Source organism: Setaria italica, chromosome I (assembly GCF_000263155.2).
Source record: "Setaria italica strain Yugu1 chromosome I, Setaria_italica_v2.0, whole genome shotgun sequence".
In the NCBI taxonomy this organism is placed as follows: domain Eukaryota; kingdom Viridiplantae; phylum Streptophyta; class Magnoliopsida; order Poales; family Poaceae; genus Setaria; species Setaria italica.
The window spans coordinates 27863622-27881748 of NC_028450.1; the positions used below are offsets into that span (position 1 = coordinate 27863622).

The 18127-nt window shown below is 44.9% G+C and overlaps 2 protein-coding genes across 6 annotated transcripts; both read left to right on the forward strand.

Moving 5' to 3' along the window:
* The first annotated feature begins 2792 nt into the window (after positions 1-2792).
* Positions 2793-7115, forward strand: LOC101757213 (DNA repair protein XRCC3 homolog). 3 transcript variants are annotated; one of them, XR_002677035.1, is made up of 3 exons: positions 2793-3725; positions 4547-6085; positions 6179-7115. XR_002677035.1 is itself a non-coding variant. In XM_022825367.1 (1 exon), exon 1 carries the CDS (start codon positions 2857-2859, stop codon positions 3727-3729), a length of 873 nt encoding a protein of 290 aa, XP_022681102.1. In that variant the 5' UTR covers positions 2793-2856; the 3' UTR covers positions 3730-4083. The 3 variants fall into 3 exon arrangements, 1 of the variants encoding a protein (XP_022681102.1); XR_002677036.1 differs by having other exon boundaries at positions 4547-4643; XM_022825367.1 differs by lacking the exons at positions 4547-6085; positions 6179-7115 and having other exon boundaries at positions 2793-4083.
* A 2694-nt stretch (positions 7116-9809) lies between these two features.
* Positions 9810-16403, forward strand: LOC101756263 (calmodulin-binding protein 60 D). 3 transcript variants are annotated; one of them, XM_004952698.4, is made up of 9 exons: positions 9810-10002; positions 10092-10274; positions 11345-11420; positions 11516-11574; positions 11711-12204; positions 12317-12477; positions 12556-12759; positions 13135-13369; positions 15505-16403. In XM_004952698.4, exons 2-9 carry the CDS (start codon positions 10159-10161, stop codon positions 16104-16106), a joined length of 1947 nt encoding a protein of 648 aa, XP_004952755.1. In that variant the 5' UTR covers positions 9810-10002; positions 10092-10158; the 3' UTR covers positions 16107-16403. The 3 variants fall into 3 exon arrangements, with proteins under 3 accessions (XP_004952755.1, XP_004952753.1, XP_004952754.1); XM_004952696.4 differs by having other exon boundaries at positions 9811-10002; positions 15502-16403; XM_004952697.4 differs by having other exon boundaries at positions 9814-9967; positions 15502-16403.
* Positions 16404-18127: the final 1724 nt, after the last annotated feature.

Consider the following 18127-nt stretch of genomic DNA (forward strand, 5'->3'; position numbering starts at 1 on the left):
CCACTTGCAAATACAGCCTTCTTGAACCGCACGTATCGGTGGGCCTACCCTAGCTAACCAAGAGTTCTATGAACTGTTTTTTTTCTCCCATTTTTTGAGCCTATGAACTGTATTGGATTTTTTTTTTTGACCGCAGAAATTATGCAGCATCTGGCAGTCATACTGGATTAGTAGATCTGTGTTGTTCCAACTTCCAACTGCTGAAGATTTAACCCACCTGCAGATAACTCCCTGTCATGTGTCTTAGATCGCCCAGTATCGATCCTCTTATGAAGTGACTTACTAGATCGCTTGTGCTTCCTTCTCTGTGGTGTTGTGGTTTAGTTTGCCTGAAGATGCCATGTTTGGAGCTTCTCAGATTCCTGAAGTTGTCACTTGTCAGCCTGCACCAGGCTGCAAATGATAGAGTGTAAAGCTCCAAATCTCTCCAGTTTTTGCGTGAGGGTCACTCCATGTACAAGTCTCACTTGGAGAAACATTGCGAATAGACTGCTCCTGCCCGTACAGCTCCTTTTTTCTTTTTTCTTTTCTTTTTGCGGGTAGAACAGCTCCTTCTATGGTCGTACCGAACTTCCGTCCAGCATGCCAAATCTTCGATCTCTCGACATAAATTCCTCCACCTTAAGTTTTTGGGTATTGGTCTTGGGACGTGACCTTGACTATTTTTTTCTAGTTTCCTTTCTTGATGCTTCTCCATCCTTGGAGGTTTTCATCCTAGTTGTTGGTAGCAATTCTCCCAACAGAAAAATTTAGTAACTGTGGTGAAATCATTAATCTAAGTTTGGCTTTGGATTTTTAGATATTCCAATTCATGGAGCATAAGTCGATTTTCGTAGATCCCTCAGGTTTGAGAAAGATACGAGAGCGCCCTTACGACAAAGTTAAGCAAGTCAACATCATCAATTTCACATCTGAAAGGACTCTGGTTGAGCTAGCATGTCACATCCTTGAGTCTGCAACATCACTCAAGCGTCTCACAGTGTACACCACTCGGTTTTTCCAGAGTACTCGAGGCTGCAGAAACATGCATCACGCCAAAAGTTATCGACATCACGACATGGTTGAATTCAAGGCAGTGGAGCCTGGCAAATTTGTTATACCAAAGTTACCTGTGCAACGGCGCAGGTAGCCTCAACATTTGGAGTTTCTAGCCCCAGATGCATCTAGGGAATTTCACTCTGAGTGGCTTAAATTTTTCTTTAGCAGCCATAAATCATTATGAAAATTCCCCATCACACATATATAGGTTCATTAGCATAGGGGCATAGTTTTTCTGTACGATACCTAGACAACCAATATCTATGAATGCATTATTATCTCAAATAAAAAGAGTTATATGTTATCAAGTTGTTTTTCATGATAAATCTAGTAGAATCAATCTTGTGTATGTTCTAATATCAATGGTCAAAGAAAAAAGTTTGACTTAAGGGCAAATGTGAATAGACTTGATCAGATAAATTACGATTTGGTTACAGCTGTGAAACAGAGGTCCAGTTAGGAGACTGTCTATAGGATCTGGAACAGAGGCCATTAGGCTAGCTGCTCAATAAGTTTATTTCTGAAGGAATGCCTTCCATCCTTTTATTTCTGAAGGAATGCCTTCCATCCTTCCATTGCTCTCTCCCTCGCCGCCGGGGATCCACTTGACGGCCACCGTCTCGCCCGTCCGGCGGTCCCGCGCCTTGGCCACGACGCCGAAGGCGCCCTCCCCGTCTCCTCGATCATCTCGTAGTCGTCGATGCTCCCGAACTGGAAGAGAGCCTCCGCGGGACAGGCGGCTCCGTCGTCGAGCGCCGGGCGCTTTTGGGCTACGGCCGCCGCCGCCGCCATGAGCAGAGCGGATCTCGAGTGTGGAGAACGAGAGAAAGAACGTGGTGCGGCGTCGGAAGCGTCCCCTCAAGACATGTATAGGCCGCCTTCAATTCCGAGTCGGATGTACGTCGAGGCGTGCGCATCGCGCCGGACTTTCGCCAGAGCCAACGCCAGCGCCGTCGGACAGTCGGAGCCTCCAATCCGAACCACAAAGGAACACGGAAAATTGATGCCATCTCCAATTCGGTTTCTTCGTGACTGGCATTTTTTTTTTTGCTTAATTTTCAACATTAAATCGTTGATCATATACGCTTTTTTTTCTTTGTGAATAACTTTTTTTAAATAACTTGTGAATAACTTTAGCTAGTGCAACAATCCTCCCCAACCTGTAGACGTGTTTTCTCCACATCATAAGCAGCTTTGACCACGGAAAAACAACAATAGGGAAAGCTCCACCCGCATTTTTTTTTGTTTACTCAAATCTTCACCCTGCTTTCTAACTGCGACGAAATTAGCCTGCATCTCCAATACGAGTATACGACCAAGCCGTATTAGTACGGAGGTCGTGTTGTAATGTCAACTGAACGCATTTGTTGATAGTGTAAGCTATGTTTTTTCAACTGAACGCTATGTTTTTTCATTCCTGATTATAAATTTTTAGTAGTGAACTATTATTGTAAACTTTTTTTCCACTCATCGATAGAACACAAAGCACATTGTAGTGTAGTTTTTAAAATGGACTTGAAAATTTCCAAAAATCAATAGATTTTGGGAAAATGTTTTGAAACATTAAATATAGAAACGGAATTTCAACAATTTTGCACAGTATAGATTTTCCCAAGAGAAAACAGAGTTGACAAAAAAAAAAGTAGAAAGAGGAGATTTTTTGAACCAAGACAAGTGGGCTAACCGGCTAGGCCCAACCTCGCAATTCCACCGCACAAATATCAGCCCAAGAAGTCCCCAAAAGTTTCTCCCCTCCCAGCGGGAAACTATCCGCGACCGTTCAAAACCAGATTCCCCTTGGCGGCGAGCTCGGCGGCGATGCGGCCGCCGGCGCCGAAGCCCCCTGCTGCCGCCTCCTCTTCCTCCTACAGCCAGCGCGAGCCCCGCCCGGAGAATCCGCTTCTCCTCCTTCCTTCCTGCCGAGCCGCCAAGCTCTCCCTCGGCTGCCCCATCCTCGACCGCCTCCTCTCCGGCGGCCTCCCGGCCGCCTCCGTCACCGAGATAGCCGGAGAGTCCGCCTCAGGCAAGACCCAGCTGTGCCTCCAGCTCGCCCTCCTCGCCCCGCAGTCTCCGCTCTCCGCCTCCGCCCTCTTCCTCCACTCCGACCTCCCCTTCCCCCTTCACCGCCTCCGCCGCCTCGCCCCCAAATCCCGCCCCGATATCCTCGACCACGTACTCGTCGCCGCCGCGCACTCCCCCACCGACCTCCTCTCCCTCCTCTCCCGCGCCAAGCACCTGCTCGCCCACCCCGGCCGCTCCCCGCACCGGCTCCCCATCCGCCTCATCCTCCTCGATTCCATCGCCTCCCTCTTCCGCGCCGACTTCGACGCCTCCCCCGCCGACCTCAAGCGCCGGTCCGCGCTCTTCTTCCAGATATCCGCGACGCTCAAGGAGCTGGCCTACAGGCACCAGTGCGTGGTGGTGGTGACCAACCAGGTGGTGGACGTGGTGGAGGGCGACGCGGGGAACACCGTGGCGTGGTCGTCGGGGCGCCGGGTGAGCCCCGCGCTCGGGATTGCGTGGGCCAACTGCGTCAACACGCGACTGTTCCTGACGCGGGAAGTGGACGGCGCCAGCGGGATCGCGATGAGGCGAATGAAGGTGGCGTTCGCGCCGCACCTGCCGGAGCGGGCGTGCGAGTTTGTGATACGGAGGGACGGCGTGTTTGGCGTCGAGCAGGCGGAGAGGTAGGCGCTCCTCTTCTCGGATAATTGTGTGGCCATTACTTGTTCGATGAAATGTGCCTATGGGTGGTTGGATTTGCACACGGTGTAAAAGATCTAGCGATTTTACTTGAATTATGCAATAGACAGAAAACCATGTAAATATTAATTTTGTGGCAACACAAAGTGCAGCTTGTTGAACTCTCTGGAATTCAACAACCAGTGTCCTAAAAAAACATCATTGCTAGTTTTGAAGTCTGGAATCAGGACCAACTAGGTTCTTGTCTTCTTGAATGCTTCTAGACTGAAGCGAGCTAGCAATATATGTATCATGTATGTACTAATGTAATTTATTGTCTTTAGTGACAATTTCCAAATTTTATTAATGATCCATTTGGCATGTAATGTGTGTGGAGCCTATTGCTGATCTGTTGCTGATACAGTACACTGTAGTACTATCAAATCAATTACTAGTGTTAGACTTCAATAGTGAATGGGGTGCTTATGATGCTACCAACAGTATTATACCATCAGAACATGCGGACTATCTTCAGTTGAAGCATTTGTGGCTTGCATTTATCAAATTTAAATGACTGTACCTGGAAAGATGATGGTATGCTTGAATTCACGCATTACGGTGATAAAGGCTCAGCGAAATTTACATGCTCACCAAAATAAAAAATGTTCAATATGAGACATCATGTGAAGATCCAAAGAATGCACCAAATGGAATAATTGACGCTGGTCTTTAGAAAGTAGCACCAGGTTTGGTTATTGAATATCACTTAGTCCGATAAGGTGAAGCACACTTCTAAAAACAGTAATGATTCTACATTTCTACACAGAGGCATGTTGCTGCAGCAATGGTAGAGTTTATCAGATCCACGATCAACATATGTTTTTGTTGGTGGTACATGACAGACATCCTGAAGTACAATTGAGGTTTGTGTAATGATCCACAGCTTGTCCATATAAATTAAAATTTCCCTATTACTGCTTTGAGAAAAATTTAATAACAAATCCGATTAATGTTAATGCACAGTTAACTAGTTAAGGGAGAACTGAAAAGTAAAAAAAAATGAATAGCTGATCATCACTGGTTGTACCTAACATTTCAGTTCAACATCTCAAAAAAAGGTTACAGTTCAAATGTTCTGTACATTTTACTTTAATTTGTATACAATTGATCTTTCTGACATTATTTTGTAACTGAAACATGCTTTAACCAAAAAAAAAAAACCTCGACCTGTGAGGGGTAAGACAGTCCCCCGGGCATTTTGGTAAGAGAAGACCTTCTCATGAAACATGCTTTAACACACTTGGAAGTATAATTCTGTCATGGAAGGTATCCTGTTTCGGAAAACAGGAGTAACTAAACTGTCATAAACTCCACTGTTGGAGCTTCCAGCACAACGCTGAAATGTAAAAATGTTCATGTTTCCTTCCTAAATCAGATCAGCGGAAATATCTGCAATCAGTCCATTGACTTGGACAGGTGAGATGTCTCATACAGTTCTGAAGGCAATTCAGTGGATTGCTACCTTCTGTTATCTTAACTTCATCACAGTAGAGCTCCACTGCTATTGCGCACAGCAAAATTTTTTAACCAAATGTCCTTTGCTCAAGGCTGTCTAGGTAGGCAGTCTAAGGCTGGGGCCGTGGTGACTAGGAAGATACCTGTTGGTAGTAATGTTGGCAGTTAACTTTCTTAGTATGTCCCTTTTTTACTTTTACTCAACAGCTGGTCCGTGGTGACTACTGACTAGTAATATTTGGTACTTCGGTTGAATAAAATGTGGCTCGGCAGTTCGCCACTTGAGGTTGGTGTAACAAAACCAATAAAGTGACTCCTTTAGCTTAGCATGCTGGGTTAATCAGGCTGGAAAAGGTAAATTTCAGTCTTGTGCTCAAGGTTCTTGGTTACTGTAAGTTTATTGTATTGTTGAATAGCCAAGCAACCAGTTTGCAAAATTCCCTTGTTCGATCAAACTCTTCAGCACTAAGTGGATGGAGCCAAGCAACTAATTCACAGAAGTGGATGGTCTACCGGCGACCATCACTGTTGCATGATTTAAGTTATGCAGCTTTCTACTTCAAACCTGCTTTAGTTGGTTGATCATAACAAGATAACTAATGGATAGGACCATGCAATTTGTAAGCTTCCATAGCTGTCTTATAAGACAGCCATGTTAAGCCTTCAAGGACTTGCAATAAATTTCAGGTTAGTGCATTGTGTTTAACTTGGCCTGGTCTCCATATATGGCAAGTAACGCAGAGCAAATCAAGGAACAGTTCAGAGGTGCTGAGCACAGACAAAAGTGCCTACAAAGAGCACCAGCAAATCATCTCATGCATCTCTAGCCATGAATCTGCAACTATGTTAAGTAATGTTCCGTTCAAGCCAGCACTTCTGCATATACCCTTTTAAGTCTAGGGGGAGCAACCACTTTCTAATCATTTTTTCATATCATTTCTAGGCGCACCTGAGTCCATGGATATGCAGATGGATAAGGATGGACTCAATTTAAACTTGACGCTCCATCAGTCATATCCTCCAAGGCTTCCAACAATATTTTCTTGCAGCTGCTGTCCTCAGAAGTTCCAGAGTGCTCAGGCCTTAGGTGGCCACCAGAATACACATAAGCTCCAGCATCACTTTGGGAAGAGGAATCGAGAGGCCAAGTACTGCAAGGATTAGGTGATTCAACATTATCTAGCACAATGATCCACAGAGTTCTTCAACAGGAAGTATGCTTGCAATGGACATTAACAAATGGGATAATCGACTTGTCTTTGAAGTTACAACATGCTATCCCCTTTCTAATTTGTATGCCGTTTCCTTCCTATCATGGTCTGAATCTTTGCAGGCTTCACATCTACTCCCTCTGTTCCAAAATGTAGGTCGTTTTAGTTTTTCTAGATACATAGTTTTTACTATGCATCTATATATAGAGTTATGTCTAGATACATAGCAAAATCTATGTACCTAGAAAAGTCAAAACGACTTACATTATGAAACGGAGGGAGTATTTAACAATGCCTGCAGTGGTTATGATCCATGATGCCTTGTGGTGGATCCAACATTTCCCACAAATTGAAGTGGACAAGATCACCAAGTTTGCAGCCTGCTTCTGGTGATAGCAGGTTCAACGAATACGATCAAACATTGTCCATGCTTTGGATACCCTTTGAACAAAATTATAGGTTGTCATAGTTGCGATGCGATCTGCACCTAAAGCACAAACAAATCATGTCCTTTTATCGTCAGCTATCAGTTTATGAAGCTATTTGAATACTCTTATAATGGATTATAGGGTCAATGAAGGTTATTCATGTATTCTTAGCTACACAAGTTAGCAGATTTTCCCATTTATTGTAAAGCTGTTTATAAAGTTCATCTCTATAATTTCTGCATGCTTCACTTTCCCATTGCACTGGAATGACTTGTGCTGCTATCTGTGGCATGCAAAGTCTAATGGTTCATCTCAAGGACACATTGTAGCCTAGAAGTAGAGCATAAGGTTGTGGTTGTTAAGGTACATGGGTTCATCACGTATCCATTCTCCTGTTTATTACCTATCAGAGAAACAATGCTCCTTTGGTGTATTCTTTTCATGGAATGCATCAGTAACCACATTTAACAATTTAATTGTTTATAAAGTCGAGTCTTCTAGAATTTTGCACTATTGTTTTCTTTTCTTCCGCACATGGTCAACATTTTATTCCTTTGACGTGTTGTCTTTCTCTCTAATCGTATGAAGCAGCGATGATCTCACCCATGCCCCCTCTCCGTCAACCTCATCACTTCTTCAACATGCTCATGGCGCTAGACCTGTTGATGGTGGGTTGGTGGCTACTGCCACGGAAACATAGGATGTTGTCACCCTCGTCTAGACGCTTCCTATATGAGTTACCTCGATCTACCTTTCCAAGAGCACCCTATAAATCCTACCAACCTTCTGAATCTTAATCCCTAATCCCACTTTTGCTAATCTCTTGACAAAATTTTTATTGGCTTAAAATTTTAGGAAGTGCGCAGCATAACCATCATTTTTTTTCTAGAAATTATTAGGTTGTTGCTCAGGTTATTGCAAAATTAACGGGTTCAAGATGTTGGCATTTGCAATATGGTTTGTAAACATAGCTTTACGATATGCATTTCTTCTTTAAAAAATTACTAACAACATTAACACGAATAATAAACTGTTGATGTCTTAAACATTGCTTTAAGCATTAAAGTAATAAAAAGGTCTAAAAGCCTTTTCTTTTTACTTTTTAGCCACCCTCCTTTCTCATTGAATCTTCATCCAATGGCTGAACTTCCCTTCAATCTTGTTCGTTACTGTCTCAAACCCTACTTTGTTCTCTCCCCTTGAAATCTTCATCCGATGATCATCCTCTCCCTACTCATGTATATAAATGCATAGCCATCCTGACCCTAATCTCTCATCTCTAACCTAGCTGTCGTCCCATTCCCCACCACCCCATTTTCGTTAAATCTCTCGCGCACCTCCCTCACGATTACCTACACTGACGCTTTCGACACAACCACTTACCTCCTCCGCCGCCGCCGCTTCACTTCCACTCCAATATCCTCTTTGGCGGTTTACCGATGACAAATCTGCCACCACCATCTCCCAATCAGGAGAGACATGCTCATATGGTGTCTTCCATTCAAACCCTCCACAACAAAAAATCATATCACTCCTCAAACCTTTTCACCACCCGAGCCGGAGGAGATGGCGGTTGAAATCATGCACTAATCCCTACTCCCTCCATCCCACAAAGAATGTTCGTTTAGCCTTCAAATTTTATCCCATAAAGAGTATTCATTTACCTCCTAGCAAGACTCATCTAATTAAATCAACACTCACACCAATAAAGAAAATGTATTGAGAAGGCATAGAGCCAATGAAATAATCAATTGATGTTTTTTCTTTGGTTCCAATGCATGTGCATTTATTCAAGATCCATAAAACCAAACAGACTGCACAACTTTCAACCACAACTAATATGAGTAATTAGGGGTAGTATGATCACTTTGTCACAACTACTAATGTGTCTAGAAGTTTCTAAACGAACACTTATAGGACGGGGGGAGTAGACATCAACAGGCTGCTTCGATGGATTTGGCGTAGAGCTGTCCTATACGGATGGAGTACGTAACTTTTTGCCGGGTACAATTGATCCGTCCAAGCACAGTAGCGCACTCTCTTCCCACTTCACTCTGTGCCTTTGACGGCAGGCCGGAGTGGCCACAGGGTGATAAGATCGGGATCCCATCGCCACAGAAGATCCCCGCATCCTTGACTAGGTACAGTGTCGGGGCGCCCCCACCTGCGTGTGTGTTTCTTCACCAACCACGAACTCTCTTGAACCAGGGCCATGTTTAGTTACTCCCAACTCCCAACTTTGACACTATGCAAAAAGAAGATTCCCCATCACATCAAACTTGTGGTACATGCATGGAGTACTAAATGTAGATGAAATTAAAAACTAATTGCACAGTTTTGTTGTACTTTGCGAGACGAATCTTTTGAGCCTAATTAGTCAATATTTGGACAATAATTCACAAATACAAACGAAACGCTACAGTGTGCTACAGTGCTGTAACAGTAATTTGGCACCTCCCAAATTCCCCAACTAAACACGGCCCAGGAGAACCCAGTCCACTGATTGGTGGGACGCCGTTTTCGAGGCCCACCTGTCATTCACGCTGCCTCACCCCTGGCAAATCCTCACCGACAGGTCGGCCCGGGCAAACTGTGGCCCAGCAGTCAGTGGACTGTACAATAATGAGCGGCAGTGCACAACGCCCAATTGGGCAAGAAATATCCTATCATCTGGTCCGGCCATCTTTTCCCGTAGCCGCCACCGTCGCCACTCACCCCACCACCTCGTCAACCCCCACTACCCTACTCACCCACTGACCGATGGACGCACAACTCCCGGGACCCGCTTGTCATTGTCCCGGGGGCTGGACGTCCGATCCCGTGGGCCCGGGGAGTCAGCGAGCGAGAGCCGTGCCGGAGCGGCTTGCGGCCAGGTAGGCGAAGCACGGCAAGTAAACAAACACATTTGAGCCGTAAAGAAAGGCGGAGGCTAGCGAGAGAGAGAGAGAGAGAGCGAGCGAGCACAAGCACAGCACCCACGCCACGCACGCACACCGGCGCTCCCACCCCACCGCTCCGCCACACTCATCAGAGAGCACGCGCGCGCGGCGCAGATCTCCCCGCCGCGGACCAGCTCTCGCGATTCGGCCGCAGGTTTGCTGTCCTGGTTCGCCGGCGGCTTCGATTCGGTACCCGCGGCCGCTTCAGTCCGGCTTCCGTAGCTATTTTGGGGATTTTTTTTTTTTTGCTTCTTAACCTGGGTTTGTGATGGGCGCAGATCTGACGGGCGCCCGGCGGCGGCTGTGGAGGACACGGGGGGAGGCTAGGGTTAGGGTCCCGCCGCGATGCAGCGGCCGGGACGGCTGCAGCGCTCGGGGTCCAAGCGCGGGCTCGACCCCACCGGCGGCGGCGACGACGACGACCATGCGCCCAAGCGGCCCCGCGTCCCCGCCCTCGCGAGGTGAGCGCGCGTAAAATGTTTTTGATTCTGCTCCGTGGGTTTGTGATTGGGTAGGGTTTCGGTTGCGTGGCTAGGTTGTCGGCCGCTTTGTGGTTGGGTGAAATTTGAAACCTTAGCTTAGTTTGATTCGATTGAGATGATCGGTGGGGAAGTAGTAGTGGTCTAGTGGATGTTACTAGTGTTGCTGTTGCTGTTGCTGTTAAGCTTAGAATCAGTACAAATGAGTGCAGGAAGTTCCCCTAATTAGTTTTTTTTTGTCGATTTGGTTAACTGTCAAGCTGAGCTTGAACTGGTGGATGGTTCGGTTACATGTGGGAACTATCTTTTGTTCAGAGATAAGGTAAAAACTATTGCAAAATAAGGAAGTGGCTTGAGTGGATAATTATGAACCTTAAATGCACTGTGGTCCATGTAAACGTGATGTTTTTTTTTCTGGCAGTTCCCAGCGTTTGCTCTTTTGGCTGCCAGGCCACCTCAGAGTACCAACTTGCCGATAGCAAAGATAGCAAAGTGTTACGCTGTAGAAAGTGTTTGATCCAGTGGATACAGAAACTGATGTTCAATATTAGCTTGTATTTCTGCCATGCTGTTCTTGAAACATTTTCTCCTGATTCAGTAGTGAATACAGGTTGAGTTATAATTAGCAATCAACATGCCAGAACTATCACCTAGGCTCAGTCCACTCTTATTATAACGGCTACTACTTTAATTACCGTTACTAATTCCTTTTTCCTCTCCTTTTTTTTCACCCTTTTATTTGTTTCTTTGTTTGTTTGTTTTGATGCCTAGTGCTGGGTTTCATTTCTAGCCTACCCCAACTTTCTTGGGAATAAAAAGATTTGTTGTTGTTGTCAGTAATATATTAGTGTACTATCCTGTTTATGGTGGGAAAGGTGGGTGCACAATTAGGGTTTGCTAATATATTAGATGCAATGATCTTATAGTAAAATGAGATGCTGGTAATTCACAAGTAATTTTGATTGAATTTAGTATATAAGTTGCAGCTGTTTTCCTCTATTGCCTTCAAATTACAAATAAGTTTGTTGCTCAACTAATGATTTGTTTTTCAGTGTCATTGTGGAAGCTCTCAAGATGGACAGTCTGCAGAAGCTTTGTTCATCGCTCGAGCCCATTCTCCGAAGAGTTGTGAGTTAAATTGCTGCTGGACTTAATCTTTACTCTATATGTAATTATGTAAATTCTTATATTGATACATCTGATCCATACTTTTCTGGTACTAGGTGAGCGAAGAAGTAGAGCGTGCTTTAGCCAAATTGGCCCCTGCTAGAATTCATGGAAGGTAAAAAAATCAATTTACTTGTCAGTCTTCACCGATGACGCTTGGGGGATGCTTGAATTTGAGATTTATTGTTGCAAATGTGATTTGGCCACATAAAAAGCTTTTTGAGATGTGACATTAATACCAATTAAAACAGATCCTCCCCCAAAAGAATTGAAGGCCCTGATGGAAGAAATCTTCAGCTTCAGTTCAGAAGTCAGTTGTCTCTTCCAATCTTTACTGGTGGAAAAGTTGAAGGTGAGCAGGGAGCAGCTATACATGTTGTGCTGCTGGATGCAAACACTGGATGTGTTGTTACTTCAGGACCTGAGTCGTTTGCAAAACTGGATATCATTGTGCTTGAGGGAGACTTTAATAAAGAGGAAGATGAGGATTGGACAGAAGAAGAGTTTGAAAGTAATATTGTCAAGGAGCGTGAAGGGAAGAGGCCTCTTTTGACAGGTGACCTGCAAGTGACTCTTAAAGAAGGTGTTGGAACCATAGGGGAGCTTACCTTCACTGATAACTCCAGCTGGATACGAAGCAGGAAATTCAGACTTGGGCTGAGGATTGCTCCTGGCTTTTGTGAAGGTATTCGTGTCCGAGAGGCCAAGACAGAAGCTTTCCCTGTTAAGGATCACAGAGGAGAATGTACGTGTGGCGCACATTCTTGATTTACTCGTAGCATTAGATGATATATGCATTATGTGTTTTTTTTAGAATTAGCATCAGTTGCCAAGCATGCTGATTTTGTATTTATTAGTGTACAAAAAGCACTACCCACCTGCGCTGAAGGATGATGTTTGGAGATTGGAAAAGATTGGCAAGGATGGTGCATTCCACAAGAAGTTAAATGCTAGTGGGATCTATACAGTTGAAGATTTCCTCCGGCTTCTTGTTAGGGATCAGCAGAGATTACGTAGTGTAAGTTCTATGATTCCTGTTACTACTTACTAGATTTATGGTGTTTGCTAATAATTTAACATCCCTTGTTCTTTGTAGATTCTGGGCAGTGGCATGTCAAATAAGATGTGGGAGAGCCTTGTTGAGCATGCAAAGACTTGTGTCTTAAGTGGAAAGCATTATGTATATTATGCTAGTGACACAAGAAGCGTTGGTGCAATATTCAATAATATCTATGAGTTTACTGGTTTGATTGCTGATGATCAGTTCATTTCAGCTGAAAATCTGACAGACAACCAGAAGGTTAGTGTTCTTTTCTCTATCTCTTCGACCCTGCCAGCTACAAGGCCTTCAGTGGAAAACCATCACGTATTAGTTTCATCAGTTTGGTGTTTTGCTAAACCAGCAGAGGATGCCAGTGGGCAAAGAATCAAATTTTTGTCTGAAGAGTAACTTTGGAAGTTGCTACACATTTAACAAATCATCACTACACTAAACTGAATGTATCATGCAAAGTCAAGACCTGGAAGTCATGAACATTAAGTGGGTGTTTGATGAGAGGGCTGACTTTGAGAGTTTTTACGATTTATTAGCTAACCCTAAGGATTTGGATTCAAATCCTCTATCCAAGGTGTGGTCTACATAACAAATTATGACCTTGCTCATCTTAAACTGCAGGTCTATGCTGACGCATTGGTAAAGAAAGCATATGAGGATTGGATGCATGCTGTGGAATATGATGGCAAGGCACTCTTGAGCTTCAAGCAGAAAAAGAAATCTATCACAACAAGAAGTGACACTGCAGCTGCTTCAACAAGCAATCCTGCTTCATATGGTTTGGCCAGTTCACAGAAACAATTGCCCCTGCCAACAAAATCTGGACAACCTTCCTCGGCGGGTACTACAAATGAAGGTGACATATGCTGATCTCCTATTGAGCCTTCCTGTTTACCATTTTTGTTTTAGCTGTGCTTTAGTGGACACAAATTTTTAAGTAAAACTAGCATGGAACTAGTGTGAAGGGCATAAATTGAAATAATATGCAGTACGAGGATGACATGTTATGCTGGTGGCCACATGCTAGTAACACATTGGATGGAATTTCCCAACTTGTTGATCTTTGCGATTGAACTATACAGTATTGCCCTATGCCCTTCTATTATCATTTCTCATGACATGCTTAGTGATTTCAGTCTATGCCCATTTACTCATCCTTGCTGACCCCACATTAATGTGAAAACATGATGAAAGTCCATATTACCCCCCTTATCTCTTCCATGAGTCTAGAATTCAACCCCGAACTACGAATCCGTCTAACCGACGCCCCCAAACTGTGCAAACCAGGTATGCGAACCCCCCGAGCCCACTCCAGGCCGGTTTTGATCCACGTTGGCATCCACATCAGCCGACACTCCATCCACGTCGGCATGGCCCCTTCAGTCAGCCCCCTCATTTTATCTCTGTCTCTGTCGCTGGCTGCGTCGGCGTGTTGTCGATGGTGATGGGTCCCTGGCAGCAGCTCAGGCTGTTGCAGTACCTGGGCGACAGCAGCTTCCATCCACGTCGGCATGGCCCCTTCAGTCAGCCCCCTCATTTTATCTCTGTCTCTGTCATTGGCTGCGTCGGCGTGTTGTCGATGGTGATGGGTCCCTGGCAGCAGCTCAGGCCGTTGCAGTACCTGGGCGACAGCAGCTTCCTGGCCTGGGCGGCGAGATGGAGCAGGTGGTGACTCAGCTGGCAAGGATTCTCTCGGTGGTGTTACCGCCGCCGCCGCGGTCCTCTGGTCCCAGACGCCGAGGAACGCCGCCTGCACGTCGCGCCTGAAGGAGATCAGCTCGTTCCTGATGGACAGCGAGTACGGGCTGCACGTTGTGGCGACCTCGGAGTTGGAGGTGGTGGTGTTCATGATGGCTCCCATGTTGTTTGACCTAGTGCATGCGATTCAGTTAATTAATCGATTCAGACTCCAGACCTTCCCTCAAATCGATGATCATTGCCTCAGAAAAGGTGTGATGGTGTCGTCAAACCACCTGGTGACAAATCTGCACAATCTGACCAAATCAGCCTGCCCATCTGGTGACAAATCAAACAAATCAACACCAAGATGGATCAAAAACTAACCTGCCGTCTCATGCATGTGTAATACCTCCTCCCAGCGTTCAAATCGCTCCAAGAAATTCATCTCGGTGCCTTTTGCCTGCACTTGCAGAAGATGGACGGGCCGCTCCCTGTAGGGAACAGGGGACAGATCCCCTCATCTCTGTGGCACGGGTCGACGACGAGCTTGATTGGGATGAGCTTCTGCTCCTCGCGCTTGCTATCTCCTTCCGCAAAGCCTAGCCAAGAGGACGCGCCCGCTGTGGCTTCCGACTCGATTTGATGAGAGGGAGGGGGAGAGAAAGAACACCGACAAAGAGAGACGGGGGCACGGCCGCTCTCTGACTAGGATGGAGCTAGCCCATGTGGATGACAGCATGGGGCAAAACCAGACTGGTATATGGTCGAGGGGGTCCGATGTCCTGTTTGAGAAGTTTGAGGGTGTCATTTAGACGGTTTCATAAGTTTGGTTGAATTTTAGACATTGGGTAGAGATCAGGGGGGTAATGTGTTCTTCTTCCAAACATGATGATGAAGTTTTCTGATGTCTTATTTCACTGCATCACACATAACCATTGGTTTGCTTCTCTTCATTTTTTTGTCACTGTCATCTGTCCAGATAGCATAATAAGGATTTGCTTCTGTATATGCCAGATCATAACAATAACCTATAAAGTAGGTTTGTTCAGTTATGCTTGATGCTAGAATCAGGGATTCAGGGCATTACTAAGGAATTGCACTAATGATGCACCATACTGTAGCTATTGCTTTATATCAAAATTTACAATACTAAGCCAACAATTGTTGGTTGCGTAAAAAAACATGATACTGCTTATGACCATGGAATATGGTCATATGGATGTGCAGTCTGCATGATAGTTATGTGAATTCAATCAATTTATCATGTGTGCGCTGTACTGACATCACTGAATTACTTTTCCTGTTCAGCAGATGGGACTAGAAGTGCATACAATGGAAACCAGTCAGCAAGATACACATCCAACACTCAGAACATTCCCGCAAACATCACCATGCAATTTGACAGGAGTGCACTGTCGCCTGAAAGCCAGTTTAACGGTTCATCCCTTCAGGCTCAAGCTTCAAGAGGGTCCAATATGCTAGCATTGGGACCTCCGCAGCAACAGCAACAAAGTTTTGAATTCCCAGCACTCGGGCAGTCCATGCAGCCGACAGGGATGAATCCTTTTGATGAATGGTCGCAACCGCAGGAGAATCGTGGCGGGGTTGATGACTACTTGATGGAGGAGATCAGGATGAGGAGCCATGAGATACTAGAAAATGAAGAGATGCAGCAAATGTTGCGGATTCTGAGCATGGGTGGCGCAGGAACCAACCTGACTGAAGACGGCTTCAACTTCCCTTCTTACATGCCTGCACCTTCCCCGAACTTGAACTTCGAGGATGACCGCACCCGCACGCCTGGGAAAGCTGTCGTCGGGTGGCTCAAGATCAAGGCTGCCATGCGGTGGGGCATCTTCGTCAGGAAGAAGGCGGCCGAGAGAAGAGCTCAGCTTGTTGAGCTAGAAGACTAGAGAAAGCATTGTCAGCTCGAAGCATGCGCTCTCCAGCTATTCTTGTACCAAGGTTTCGTCGACGACGTTTGTGGATCCGGATGGGCTCAGCTATGCCCCTTAGGAGGACAGTTCTGGACCTGAGCTTAATTACGGACATAACTCTTTTTTCCATTTTCCTTTTGTATAGCTCTTCCTACCATTTTGTATGCCTTGTTTGTTTAGTGTGATGCTAGCCCTGTTATGAACCTTAACCTGAACTCTGTACATTTATTTGTTACAGAATTCAAACAGGCATTAAACATTGGCACTTGGGCATCCTTTGTTCCTCGGTTAAACACAGGCCACGCAAAATCCAACGCTATTTGCGGGGCGCCGGGGCTATGCACTCCGGTGCGCGGATAATATGTGGTTTAAAAGGAGGTGTTGGTAGCAGCAGCGCTTCAGGTTGTTTTGTCTAGAGTAGAGGTCTTCCATTTTGATGCCAACGAATGTCTAAAATACACCGTACCCAGCTTAAAGTCAAACTGACCAGCACCTGGCTCCGGAACTACGGCCTTGTTTAGTTGCCCTGAATTTGGGTGTTCAAAATTACTGTTGTAGCATTACACTGTAGCGTTTCGTTTGTATTTGTGAATTATTGTCCAAATATTAACTAATTAGGCTCAAAAGATTCGTCTCGCAAAGTACAACAAAACTGTGCAATTAGTTTTTGATTTTATCTACATTTAGTACTCCATGCATGTACCGCAAGTTTGATGTGACGGGGAATCTTCTTTTTGCATAGTATTAAAATTGGGAGTTTGGGTGGAACTAAGGCCCACGTAGTCTGGATGAGATTCCTCCGTAACCACGTAGTCTGGATGTGATTCCTCCGTAACCATCCGTTTACCTTTCGCGTTATTATCTTCTCCTTTTCTTTTCTTTATTTCTTGTGGATATCTTGCGCAACATAATTAACGCTATGGCTATTTACAAACCTTTGCTTTTCTATATATATTTTCTTTACCATATTAATTAAATTTTGTGTGCTTTTTAGCATACATATTTATATTTTAGCAGTATTACTAATTGAAAAAACAAATTGTTGCCAAGAATAAAAGGAAAAACAATGCAAAACTACATATTTTGATTAGGCAATACTATAATGGTGTACGTTATTGGTAAGACATACTACGTAAATGTTCTTTCCATCCAAGCCGAGTGAGTTTGAAATTTCGACTCAGTGCAAGTGCTCACGGATTTATTTTAAAATTTAAACGGCGCTAATCTTTCAGTGTATTTCGAAAAAAGACATATAAGAGCAACTTCAATAGACCCTCTCTACCTAAGTTGAGAGGACCCAAGTCAAAAAATGCACTCTAGCCGGTCCTGTATTAAGCTCCCTGCATGCCTCTAAATTCCTTCCTCCACCCTCTCTCTATTCCTATGGTCCTATCCATGATGGATATTGCTGAAGTTGAAAATATTTTTATAGTCTTCAAGAATTAGGGAACCTCCGCTTGGTCTTTGGGGGCTTTGACTTGAGGGTTATTATTGACGTTTAATACATATCTTTTGTCATTATTGGGATTCATGGGCTTTCTCTTTAGAGAAAGGATTCATAGTCTTTCCAACCAAATGGATCTCTTCGTCCTCGCTTGGTCAAACAAAAATTAATAACTTTACAAGGTAATTACGGGCAATACCTTTTTGCCATGCCTAACCTTAATACGCAAGGCAGCAAGGACAAAACCTTGGCTGTGACCTGTGAAGGCGGATGAGCTAGAGAAGTCCTCGCCTAATGTAGTGATGTCAGTTTGCTCGGCAAAGCTATAGCGTGAATTTCCGGCTCAGGGTCGTCTTCGTCTATCAAGATCCCCTTGTTCCGGGGGTCCTACCGCGCCCCCGGACTGGGCCACGGCACTCGAGTTTCGCGAGCCTGGAATTTTGCAGAAAAGCCCTCCAATGTTTCGTTTATCGGCTTCAAGTCCAGAGGCCCTCCTACAGTATCCGCGTTCAATTTTTATGGAACACCCTCTGATATCCCAAAATATTTCAAC